Below are 13,731 nucleotides of genomic sequence, written 5' to 3'. Positions count from 1 at the left end.
TTATTTAAGAAGAAGATTTTGTCTTTACGTGCATCGTGTGATCATCAACCAGTAAAGTGAAAACCAGTTGGCTGTCGTCTCAGTTCAGACCCATGTGACCTGTGACACATCTCTGTCTTCCTGGTTCACCACAAGTGTGTATCTGCAGGGCTGAAGAGGACCAGCTCAGGTGGTTCTTACCTGTTTATCACTTCCACTGTTTTCAAGGCTTTTTGTGTCAAAACAATCAAAACCTACAAAGATTAAATGGAGCTGCTGACGGAGCGTCAGAGGGCGTGGTCAGACAATATTAGGTGGGTCAACAGGCTGCAGGCCGAAGAGCTTCCAGCTGTTGGGTGTGAACTGGTGATAAATCTCTGCACAGGGATCAGTGATAGAATGCAGCCAGGTACATTTACTCAGGTGTTGTATTTAAGTACACACTGGAGGTATGTGTACGGGGTTGACATGGCTCTAAAATAATATCACAATATTTTGACGACACCAACTTGTGTGTGTGTGTGTGTGAGAGGATGTTTGCCACCCTACGTGAGTCTTTGCCTTCATGACCGTGCTAGCTGCCTTCATATACTGTAGGCACGACCCCTGAATTAATTCATTTTTTTAAAAGGTAAATATAAAATTATTAATACAATGAATGTTAAAAAAAAATAATAATTAACTTAAATCACGAAATTTAAATAAATGTTTTTTTTAAATATATTTTTTATTTTAAATAAAATGGAAAAAGATGGCGATCAATAGTGAAGCAGGAGACTCTGTATGAGTGAGAGGACTCATTTCTCTGTAGAGTTTGACTTTTGTTTTCTGCACCATGTCACATCATTGCTGTGTTTGCCGTTGTGTTCTCCAAAGGCCACGACACTCCAGGCAACGTTTTCCTCCAGAGAACGCCTTGTACATTATTAAGCTTTAATCAACACGCTAAGCCGCGCGTGTTGTAACGTCCACACTGATTCAGGTCAAGCTGTCGATCTCCAGCGCTGCCTTCACACCTCCTGAAGGTCTGACACAATATCTGTGTTGTTTGTGGCCTGAAGGAACTGATGATCTAATAACTCTCAGAGAAATGGAACAAAAATGTCTCTTCAGGTGCTGGAGCACACATGATATTATTACACAGCAGATTATAAGATACAGGGTATATAAAGGGTAAGGCTCTGTATTTTTCTTATTGTCAGTAAACCCAATGAGGAGACTGAAGCTAACAGTGAATGTTTTTGCTGACAAGCTCTCTGTGTGTGTTAGAGCCTGATGTGTCCTCTTCCTCTGCGCCATAGAGCTTCTAATCCTGGCTTCATATGAGCGGAGGGAATCTCTGCTAGCTGCTAGGCTAATTTATACAATGTAAAATGCCATAGGCTTGTGCTAATAATGTTAGCATGCTGTATTTGTTTGGGAAATGTGTCCAGATAAAGACATCTAAAGAAAATGACCCCTGAGATTTATCTTGTGACCCTTTGAGGGGTCCTGACACCCATGTTGAGAACACTAGCGCTAAAGCACCAATTGAGGATCAATCTGCCACTGAAAGTAGTCCACAACAAAAGCACCGTTCCCTCCTGTGTGAGTTGAGTTTGTTAACAGCCTGCACTAAGATGATGACCACGACCCCGGCTAAACACCAGCACTGTCACTGTGAGCATGTTAGCATGCTAATGTTAGCATTTAGCTCAAAGCACTGCTGTGTCTGAGCGCAGCCTCACAGAGCAGCTGACACAACTGCATAACTGCATGCTTTCATCATAATTATTTAATTACACTGTCTCAAAATCAATCAACAAGCTTTCTCATATTTTAACAGCTTCATCAGACTTAAAGTGAATGACACTGTGTGGCAGTTGTGATATGATCAGCTGATGTATGTCACAGTTCTGCATCACAGTGTGCAGTCACGTTATCTTCCATCCTGTGGAGACTGTGTGGTGCCGAGTGCTGAGCTGTGTGAGACTGTAGTTTAACTGCATTGTTCCTGAGGCTACGACCACGAGGCAGCACTTATAGTTTTGTGGTTGTTTTGCGTCTTTCTTTAGTCTTTATTCATCTTTCTGTGGTTTTGTGTCTCTGTTTTGTGGTTGTTTTGCTCATCGTGGTCTTTTCTCTGTCTCTTGGTGTTGAGTCTCATCCTGGTTGGTCATTTCAGGGACCCTTTGGGTCCTGGTCCTGTGCTCAGTAAATCATCCACGGCTTGAGCCGCTTGTAACAGTTGAAAAATAAACTTTTCCTTTTAGCTCCAGGCTACAGCTGCAATATATTCTTTATTATGAGCACAGAAATGATGTAATTACATTGATGGAGTAGTGTGTGTGTTTATTGCTCAGTTCCAGGTTATGTAATTGAGCCGTTCCCCTCCAGCCTAACAGCCTCCTCTTTCTTCTTCTCTTCTCTTCCAGGGCTGAAAAAACAGAAGTATTAAGTGAAGACCTACTACAGGTACTAATCAATCAAGTGTGTGTGTGTGCGTGTGTGTGTGTGTGTGTGTGAATGATGTTTGCTGCCTCTTACAGGAAAAGAATCATCATGTGTGCAGAGTATTCAGTGTGCATGAAATGACTTCTTCAAATGGATTTCTGAGCTGCCTTCAGGAGACGCTAACGAGCGCTGAAATTGAACCTCTTTTGGAGACAAAAGGCTGAACGTCCCCACTGATTGACTCGGGGTGCAGCACTGTAATTGATCTGATTAATGCCGCCCTCAGTGGCGGCGACATCGGTTCCACTGAGTTGGTTTAATAATGAAATGAGAGATGGGTAATGGTGTCGTTAAAGTGTCAGCGGCTGAGGAGAAGCTTGTTTTGATGGCTGACAAACAGCTGCAGACGCTGCGTTCTTGGAGGCTGTGAGTGTCTGCATGTGCACGTCTGTAACTGCTGATGGGGACGTCCTGAAACTGACGTAATCTGTGCGTTGTCTGTTTGTGTCTCAGGTGGAGAAGCGTCTGGAGCTGGTCAAGCAGGTTTCCCACAGCACACACAAGAAGTTGACCGCCTGTCTGCAGGGCCAGCAGGGCGTGGACGTGGACAAGAAGTCTGTCAGGTCGCCCTCGGTGAGATGAAATAACACTTCAGTATTAGGGACTGAGTGTGTGAGCAGAGGAAGAGTGAGAACGACAAGCTTGATTACAGAAATTGTGATCTTCATTACAAAGTATCTCCTTCATCACAATTAACCACAAACAAAGTGATGATATCAAAGTGTGAGAGAGGGAATGAGAGGATGGACTTTTCCTTCTGGTCTGTGTCCGTGTGAGCAGCAGCAACACGTCTGTTTGTATTTGTGTGTGTGTGACTCATTTGACTTGTTTCGCCAGCGTTGAATGACACTTTGAGCCGAGCGGCTGATTCATCGATTGTTTGTGTGTTTGTGTGCAGAAGAAGCTTCCTCTAACAACACTAGCACAATGTATGGTGGAGGGGGCGGCTGTGCTCGGAGACGAGTCTCTATTAGGGTGAGTGCACAGTCACACACAGTCATTTAAATGATCTTTGATTCTCTGAAACACTGGCAGCGTTTTATTTCTGAAAGCATCGACATGGAGGAAACGTCTCTGTCAGCCACACCTGATTTTACATTCACACTCAGAAACACAGTCAGATGAGAACAAACATTATCCTCGACTGTGAAATGTGAACTACTTATTATTGCTTTTAACCAGGAAAGTGTCCGCACCCGGTGGTCCTGAGAGTTCAGCACACTGCAGCTGTGCATGCCCACCATCACAGACACCAAAAGCCCCATTTCCACTGTTCAGTTCAGTTCAGTTCAGTTCAGTTCAGTTCACAGTTTCCGTCTCCACAGTGTAAAGTTGTGGATGGTCCCAACAGAAGCGTTCCTTAGCGTCCCCATGTTTGGTCCCCCCTCTGTTGGGGTACCTAGCACACAGATCTGGTACTAAAAGGTGGAGCTAGAAACCCTGCAGTCTGATTGGTCAGTAGAGGACGCTCACTCTGGTTTTATGTAACCTCTGTTCATACATCAGTAAACTACAACTATAAAATGAAAGAGAAAAAAATCACTTCATTCACTGGGCCGACTGCCGGCAACTTTTAAGGTGGAACGTTAACTTGTAATGTTACTCAATGCATGAGTTGATGACGTGAATCCATCAGCACACCTTAAATTTCACTGTGACAACTTTGACCATCACTTTAGTTTTTATATGACACACACTTTTAGTAATGACTTTAAAAATATAGATTCATTTGGAGCGGATTATGTGAAGGTCATATATTCTAATCCTCACTTCCTGTGGGCTACAGCAACACTAAACCCCTGAGCTTGCCTGAGAAGGACTAAATGCACAAAGCTGCTATTTTGAAATATCCCATGGAGAGAGACTCTCACTGCAGCCTCCTAAAGCCAGAGGTGAGTAGAGTCACTTGTTTGGGAGGGAGAAGTGGGGTCGAGATGTCACCACTACCCACATGAGTGCAGGCGGCCTGGCCTTTGGACCTGCGCTGGAGAGGGTCCATCTCTGGTGCAGCTTGGCGAGGCACGCTGCGTCTAAAGTCATAATGGAAATACAAATGGGCTTGATGTGGCTCGACTCAGTGCGGATAAAGGTTAGAGTGGAAAAGGCCCACTAGGAGAGCTAGCAGTAGATGCACTCTTCCTTCTGCACAGTGATATGGTTGAAGAGACACTGATGTTGAGTTTTGAGCTCCACAAGCTGAGTGACATCTAGTTCCATTATCCTGGAGAGCAGGCAGACATCTGTACAGCTGATATCTGCAACACTCTGCAGCTCACACCAAAACTATCAAACAGCACTTCACTTCAGATTTGATGTTGGTGTTAACGGTCCCTTTTAATTGCAGTGTTTTCTTGTGAACTCTCTGGGTCACCGTATCGTCTAGATTACACTTTTTTTTTCCAAGAGCTCAGTTAACGTCTGGATGACAATAAAATAAAGCAGATATTTTTAAACTCTCTCCAAACACAGCAGCTTGTTCAGATGAAATCATGTTGCTGTGGTTTCTTATTTCAGACGACTGACAGAGAGAAAAATGCAGGAAGAAAAATGTTATAGTTTAATATGCACATATTGATGTGTGTGTTTATGCCCTCACACAGAGTTTCACTGTGTTACATCACCTCCCTGCATTAATTCATACACCACATGTACTGTATAGGCTCTCTGCTGTTTATTGCAGAGTTTTGAAAGAAATTCAGGATTCCCAAAAAGACAGTGTGTTATTGAGGAGCAGTGTCGTAGAGGCGACCTCAGAGACCTACATGTCACAGTGTGACGCACGCTCTCTGTTTGATCGTCGTCCTCACTGTTCACTGATGTTTCCTGTTGTCTGCTGCAGGAAGATGCTGAAGCTCTGCGGCGAGACGCAGGACAAACTCGCTCACGAGCTCATCTTGTTCGAGCTCACCATCGAGAGAGACGTCGTCGAGCCTCTGTACGACCTCGCTGAGGTACGAAGGCCACACAAATTATAAGACATTATAATGCTTCATTAGAAAAAGACTTCAGGCTCCTTTTTTTGTTATTAGAGTTTTTTATAAACTTTTTCAATAGTATTGATTAAAATATTCAGCATTATTTAAAACTAATTTATAAATCAAAATTAATAAAATCCAAGACAACACATCACAGGAAAACTGAGTGTAAATAAAATAATCTTTTCATATAAAACACTACTGTGGGAATATTTACTGTTGGTGATGTTTCCATAAAAGGAAAATCAAAGCAAAATGTCTGCTTCATTATTATGTAGGCCTGTCATCTACCTGTCATCCATTTTCTGAATACTTCACTGTTTTATAGTAATTACTGAGCATGTTTACCGTGTTTTTTGTTTTCACTTTATGCTCTTTTATGTTTTAATCCATAGAAGTGTATGTTTTATAAAATATTAATACAATAAAATAAAATAAATGTTTTAAATGTATATTATATTATATCATTAAGTGTGAGTGTGCACTCCTCCTCAGCATATTAAGACACAATAATGACTTGTTCCTCTTTTCGCCTATTAGCCTTCAGAGTGTTTTGGGAATGACGTTTACTTGTAGGCCAACATGGACTTTGGTGTCGCCCTGCTACATTTCAGCTCAGGCTTTCTGGTGTTTCCACTAGATGAATAATCCATGCACACACATGTATTCATGTGTGTGCATGGCATGGTCAGACACATGCATCTCCATGTGTGTACCAGAGGACAGACTGTACATGATCACTCTGTAAACTAATCTGCATGAGACCCAGGAACAGAGCTGAACTAGCGCAGGTGCAAAGCCTCTGACAACACTGAGTCTGTTTCCTCTTTCACACCAACAAACAACCAGCTCTGTGCTTCTCGTCCTCTCAGGTGGAAATCCCAAATATCCAGAAACAAAGGAAACATTTAGCGAAGCTGGTCCTGGACATGGACTCGGCGCGCACACGGTGAGTCTGTGTGAGAGAGACTTGGCTGTGAAGTGAGACACTCCATTCCCTGTGAGCTGACTGGTCCTGTCGCTTCCCACTGAATGTCACTGGGATTTAATGTCACACAGTGAATGTGTGGAGTGTGACAGCTTCACTTAATGCCAGTGTTGGCTGCATCATTCTTTTTGCTTTAAAGTGTATCAGGCTTTGATCACACACACACACAGTACTTGTTTGTTGGATCAGTTCAGTGTTGTTTGGGATTTATTGTTTGGTACGATGGTGTTTAGAAAAAAATTATAAATATATATTCTGTGAATTTATCAGCACTCAGAGGAAGTGACTGTGCTGAGGACACACTGCTGAAACCACAAAGGAAAAGATGCATGTGTTTAATTATAAAGAAAAGCTTTGGTCACATGATCTCACTTGTGCTTTTTCATGACACACACAGACAGATGCAGTGGAGAAGACACATGGAGTTTAAACTCTTTAACAATCAGCTTTACAAATATTTTATGGTTAATTAAATGCATCAGTCGGATTTGTTGGATACACACAGTGTGTTTTGTTGAGTTACAATGAATGTATTTCACGTATTTGTTATTGAGCTACAGATGATTATACACACAGTTTATTGTGTCAGTGCTCATTTCCATTTATATGAAGGAATTATAATATATTCATGTACATTCACAGATATGAAACAGATGATACGTGCAGATGAACAATTATATTTTCAAATTGGAGCTGAATAAAATAAATATATCATTGAATAAATAAAAAGTGAAAAAAGATCCAGTAAATGTTTTCATAATAAATTAAAGAGACAAAATAAATTAAAGAATAAGAACATCACAGGCTGGTTTAATGTCCACCTTTATTTGTCCTCTTTCTTAACCTGAAACACTGGATGGTCACACAGCTTCTGTTTGTCAATAACTTTATTAAACAGCTCACGATTTAGTGTGTCATGTTTTGATATTAACGAGGCATCAATAAAATACTCTGCTAGTCTTCCCTCATAGGACTGAGAATACTGATTAAATGTAAGAACAGTAGAAGAAAACAAGACTGTGGGGAACAAGGGAGCAACAGGTGGGTGTGTCAGTGTCAGTGTAAGGTACAGGGTACACTACAGAGCAGTGTGTGAGGTCGTTGTGATGGGCACACTGGATAGCATCAGCGTACATATTACTCATTACCCAGAAAAGCAGCTGTTAGCAGTTAGCAGCTAACTCAAGGAAGAAGAGCAGCAGCTGTTAGCAGTTAGCAGCTAACTCAAGGAAGAAGAGCAGCAGCAGTTAGCAGTTAGCAGCTAACTCAAGTAAGAAGAGCAGCAGCTGTTAGCAGTTAGCAGCTAACTCAAGGAAGAAGAGCAGCAGCAGTTAGCAGCTAACTCAACAACAGCCATAAATGTCTGCAAATTGGGAAGCATTTTGGGAGCTTCTTAGTCTCGAACAGAGGGGGTGGAGGCGTGCTCTTTGTTCCTGAACTTAGTCATAAAACTTCATTCATTGTCACATTTTACCATCGTTATTGTGTAGAACGTGCTGGTGACACAGATATGTCACACCTCTAATGACTCTGCGATGACTCCAGGCTGTGTCTACAGTAACACACTGGAGTGGCCTGGGTAAAAATGCAAAGGAGACTTAAAGAAGGGACTTAGTAGCGGCCCTGTAGCCTGATGGCCAAAGATACTTATGTGGTATAATTAATTTCTCCTCTCCTCCAAAATACCTGGTTGTCCCTCTTATTGTTTTCCTTCACTGTATCTACATTTAAGTTCCAGCAGGAACCACTAACTATGTTATTGGTACCTGATTCATACAACAAGATGAAACTGTGTAATAAACGTCTTAGAGAAATCTCCACAGGGCTCCTTTAGTTAATTATCAAAGTGTGTTGAGGCTCGAAACTGCAAAACTTTTCAGTGTTTAACAGGCTGATATCTTCAGACTTCAGACCTCAGGTGTGAAAACCTCTTAGTGACCTTGAACGGTTGGACTCATCATGTCAGTGCAGATTTCTCTCCCATCCAATCAGAGGCTGTTTCTGGATCCCTGAAACATACAATCACCACACTGTTTGTGCTGATTCACTGTCACTTCACTGCCACTCTGAGCAGTGACATGGAGAGAAATGTGATTTCCTCTCTGCAGTCCAGTCAGTCTTTTTTTTTTAGTGACCCAAATCTGAGACAGTTTTTCCCATCATGCTTCTGTGTGCTGAGCTCCTCTGGCAGCACGACATATTATCTCCACCCAGAGACTCAACTCAGACAGAAAGTCAGACAGAGAGGGACGAGGAGACTTTGAATTAGAGGAGCAAACAGCTTAAGTTGAATGTCTGAGGATATGTACATAGTCAGCTGTTATCTGTGGACTCACGCTGTCTTTATAAAGAGGAACAGTTTGTTGTGTTGTTCCCTCAGTGTTGAGTCACTCTGTTAGAGGAGCTGTCACACTCTGGTGTCGATGATTATCACTCTCTGAACAAAAGTCTGAAGCTGCTGAAGGCAAATAAAAAATGTCCTTGTTTAGTTTAACACGCTGCGTTCACAGCAGTGCAGTGTAACTAAGTACTGTACTCAGTTACAGTGTTGAGGTACTTGTACCTTCCTTTTTGCTCCATTCTATGCTACTTTATACATCTGCAGTACTCCACTACATTTGACTGACAGATTTAGTTACTTTGCCCTTCCTGTCCAGTGAAGACCATGTATCTCCAGATGTGTTGATGTTGAGTGTTTGTGATAAACTGAAGGGCGAAGAGTTCCTTTATGTGCTGAGGAAACTCTCCTTCTTCTTCTTAAGATCAATAAACTCTTTAAAAACTCTGTTGGATCAGCTGAAAGATACGTGGTTCTCACAAGACAGCCACACTACAATCATATGATGATCTAGACCATGATGCATTGCTGTAGATTAAACTACCCAACAGTATATTAAGAAGATAAAATATCTCAACCTTAAACATCTACAGCAGTAAAATGCAACAGACACATTAATCCAGAAACATTAGGAAAGGCAGCTTTATTTGTGTCGCCCATTTCATACACGCAGTGATTCACAGTGTTTTACAGAGCAATGAAATATAAAATATAATAAAGGATACAGAGACGAGCGAGGAGAAAAAAGATATAACAGGTAAACTTAATTACTAAATGATTTACATAAAAAAAATCACAATTAGAAATAGCAAAAGTGCAGACAGGAGTTTTTAAATGATTTTAATTTGAGTTTTAAAACATTAGATATAATAATACTGACACTGACAGGGAACACTTTACTGCACAAGGACTTTCACTTTTCATACATTAAATACATTTTGCTGACACATGCTTAAAGGTCCAGTGTGTTAGATGTCGGGGATTTAGTGGCATCTAACAGTTTGGATTGCAGATTGCAACCAGCTGAAACTGATCCTGAATTAGTGCGGACTCCTGTGTGACTGCTGAGCGTGGACACTTCCTTCGTCTGTCCTTTCGAAGTAAAGTCACACATGCTCCAGTCATATAGGGTTGGATTTATTTTGACAAGGCGCAGCTCCTGATCGAGTTTCACATTTTGTTTTTTTCTGCGACTAAAGGCCCTGACACACCAAGCTGACGGTCGGCCGTCGACCAAAGTTGGGCCGTCGGTGAGCGTCTGCCGGCCTAGTTTTTGCGGTGTGTCCTGCACCGTCGGCACTTTGGCGTCTGCGTCTTTTCGGCCGATTGAGCATGTTGAATCGGCGGCGGAGCTTGTCGGTGAGAGAGATCACTCTGATTGGCTGTTCAGGTTTTATTTCCTCGCCCCTGTAGCGAGTGAATCTGCCTGTAGTGAAACCGGGGCTAACCGGTGCTTCCTCCTCAGGCTCCACTTCACTCAGCTGCCCCACAGACCCGCTGCTTCTTCACACTTTAACCTGAATAACAAACCGGAGCTAGCTGGGAGCGGCTAGCGGAGCGTTAGCCGCAGCATGACCGGAGGGAAGCACAGCCAGTTAGCCTCCGCTAGTCTCTGAGCTAGCCCCGGCTCTCCGTTTGGATCCAACCGGAGCACCGAGCCCTGGTTTGTTATTCAGGTTAAAGTGGGAAGAAGCAGCGGGTTTATCGGGCAGCTGAGTGAAGTGGAGCCTGCGGAGGAAACACCGGGACCGTCTGGATGTGATAGTCCGTGAAGGTGCTGCGGTGCTCAGCTGCACAGATAGGAAACCCCTCGGCTGACAGGATGTACCACTCTCTCACTCCGCTCTCTCTCACGCAGGCGCAGAACGTACGTGCTACTTGGCCGTTGGATGTAGTCCGTGTAGTGTGTTCAAATGCAGCTGACACAGGGCGACGTGAGGCGACGTGAGGCGACGCAACAGTTGGCTTTCGTCACCGCTAGTTCTTTGATGTTGGTTTGGTGTGTCCGCACCTTAAGCGACCAGTGACATCTTGCCAACTGAGGAGCTTTCTGGTCGACTAACATTTGGTCGACTATCAGGGGGTGGCCTCAGGGTTCGTTGTTCATGAGGTTTTTACCGAGAGCTCAATTATCCTCAGGGGTCTCGGCCTCTCCTCAATCAGAGGATCAGCTTTAACAGATAAAAACATTGAACAAAACAGTTGCACATCACAGATCAGTGTTTCTCCCGTGCTGTTTGGCAGCTAGCCTAATACCTGCTAATGTTTGCTCACATTTTGTCTCTGATAACTGAAGATCCAGACTCATATTCCCTAAATCCTTCACACTGGAGCTTTAAATAAGGTTTTGAATGCAGGACTTAATGTTTTTATGTAAGTAAATAATCTGAATCCTTCTTCAGTCAGTGTTAATATCAACCAAACATATTGATAAAACAATGTTTCTGTTTTGCTCTCAGGTATTATCAGTCCACCAAGTCTTCAGGACTTTCCAGTAACCTGCAGCCAACAGGAGCCAAGGCCGACCACCTCAGGGAAGAGATGGAGGAGGCAGCCAACCGCATGGAGATCTGTCGAGTCAGTGATCACCTCTACTCACAATCAGTTCACTTTTTCTCCCATAAATAAATCAAGTGTTTTTATCATTTAGGTTTTTAGATTTCGTCTCTTTAACACGTCGTGGGTGCCAAAAAGACTTTTGCAAAGGGCACACCTGTGTGACCTCGCTCATAGCTCCCCCAGCAGGCCTCTTCTCCCCTCGAGATGCATTTCAGGAATCGAGACATCCTTTAAGATGGCGTGCTGAGATCGATTTCTACGTCACAGGCAGAAGGACGGAGGAGAGAGGAGAAGAAGAGGCACAAAATACAGAAAAGAGAAGAGCCCCAGGTGTGGACAGAGCAGGGAGAGATGGAAAATATGTCATGCTGGTTCTCTCCAGGAGCAGCAGTGAGCTCAGCTGTGAGGCAATATGTTTTTATTCCACACTGCCTTCCTAGAAACTGTTGCCAGATATCTGTAGGTGTGGCCCATTTCACACACACTGCCATAAATCTTAAACACAACATGATGTTGCAACTGAATTTAAACTACACATGCACACATCAACTCTGAGCGACCCTGGGAAAGTCATTTCACCTGCAGGTAGCTCGACAGACAGATCAAACATTTATATGGCCGTAACCATAGTAATATTCACTGGATTTGGATGTTCTGCAAAAATCATCGTCTGATATACCAGTGTACCACTGTACCAATGTACCACTGTACCAGTGTACCAATGTACCACTGTACCACTGTACCAATGTACCAGTGTACCAATGTACCACTGTACCACTGTACTAGTGTACCACTGTACCACTGTACTAGTGTACCACTGTACTAGTGTACCACTGTACCACTGTACTAGTGTACCACTGTACCAGTGTACCAATGTACCGGTGTACCACTGTACCACTGTACCTCTGTACCAGTGTACCGATGTACCAGTGTACCAGCTTACCACTGTACCAGTGTACCGATGTACCACTGTACCAGTGTACCACTGTACCACTGTACCACTGTATCACTGTACCAGTGTACCAGTGTACCGGTGTACCACTGTACCAGTGTACCACTGTACCAATGTACCACTGTATCACTGTACCAATGTACCGATGTACCAGCTTACCAGTGTACCAGTTTACCGATGTACCAGTGTACCACTGTACCAGTGTACCAGTTTACCGATGTACCAGTGTACCACTGTACCAGTGTACCACTGTACCAGTGTACCGATGTACCGGTGTACCACTGTACCACTGTGCCACTGTACCAGTGTACCGATGTACCAGTGTACCAGTGTACCACTGTACCAGTGTACCACTGTACCAATGTACCACTGTATCACTGTACCACTGTACCACTGTACCGATGTACCAGCTTACCACTGTACCAGTGTACCAATGTACCACTGTACCAATGTACCAATGTACCAGTGTACCACTGTACCAGTGTACCAATGTACCGGTGTACCACTGTACCACTGTACCAGTGTACCGATGTACCACTGTATCACTGTACCACTGTACCACTGTACCAATGTACCACTGTACCACTGTACCAATGTACCACTGTACCAGTGTACCAATGTACCACTGTACCACTGTACTAGTGTACCACTGTACCAGTGTACCAATGTACCGGTGTACCACTGTACCACTGTACCTCTGTACCAGTGTACCGATGTACCAGTGTACCAGCTTACCACTGTACCTGTGTACCGATGTACCACTGTACCACTGTATCACTGTACCAGTGTACCTGTGTACCGGTGTACCACTGTACCAGTGTACCACTGTACCACTGTACCACTGTACCGATGTACCAGCTTACCACTGTACCAGTGTACCGGTGTACCAGTGTACCAGTGTACCAGTTTACCGATGTACCAGCTTACCACTGTACCAGTGTACCACTGTACCACTGTACCAATGTACCAATGTACCAGTGTACCACTGTACCACTGTACCAATGTACCACTGTATCACTGTACCACTGTACCGATGTACCAGCTTACCACTGTACCAGTGTACCGGTGTACCAGTGTACCAGTGTACCAGTTTACCGATGTACCAGCTTACCACTGTACCAGTGTACCGGTGTACCACTGTGCCAGTGTACCAATGTACCAGTGTACCAATGTACCGGTGTACCACTGTACCACTGTACCACTGTACCAGTGTACCGATGTACCACTGTACCACTGTACCAGTGTACCACTGTACCAGTGTACCAGTGTACCGGTGTACCACTGTACCAGTGTACCAGTGTACCGATGTACCAATGTACCACTGTACCAGTGTACCAGTGTACCGGTGTACCAATGTACCAGTGTACCAATGTACCGGTGTACCACTGTACCACTGTACCACTGTACCGGTGTACCACTGTACCACTGTACCAGTGTACCACTGTAC

At 43.7% G+C, this 13,731-nt stretch overlaps 1 protein-coding gene across 1 annotated transcript in view; it reads left to right on the top strand.

Annotated features, from left to right (window-relative positions):
* Positions 1-931: 931 nt before the first annotated feature.
* The window catches only part of LOC125880375 (rho GTPase-activating protein 44-like), a 49,556-nt gene continuing 36,756 nt past the window's right edge, over positions 932-13,731 (top strand). Inside the window, exons 1-7 of the mRNA XM_049562759.1 lie at positions 932-1,152; positions 2,394-2,433; positions 2,926-3,045; positions 3,371-3,447; positions 5,312-5,423; positions 6,320-6,396; positions 11,233-11,350. Coding sequence (XP_049418716.1) covers positions 1,070-1,152; positions 2,394-2,433; positions 2,926-3,045; positions 3,371-3,447; positions 5,312-5,423; positions 6,320-6,396; positions 11,233-11,350 — 627 coding nt within the window. The 5' untranslated portion in view covers positions 932-1,069. The remainder of the gene's footprint in view (positions 1,153-2,393; positions 2,434-2,925; positions 3,046-3,370; positions 3,448-5,311; positions 5,424-6,319; positions 6,397-11,232; positions 11,351-13,731) is intronic.

The sequence above is a fragment of the Epinephelus fuscoguttatus genome, linkage group LG20 (assembly GCF_011397635.1).
Source record: "Epinephelus fuscoguttatus linkage group LG20, E.fuscoguttatus.final_Chr_v1".
NCBI lineage: Eukaryota > Metazoa > Chordata > Actinopteri > Perciformes > Serranidae > Epinephelus > Epinephelus fuscoguttatus.
This window is presented reverse-complemented; position numbering and strand designations above follow the sequence as displayed.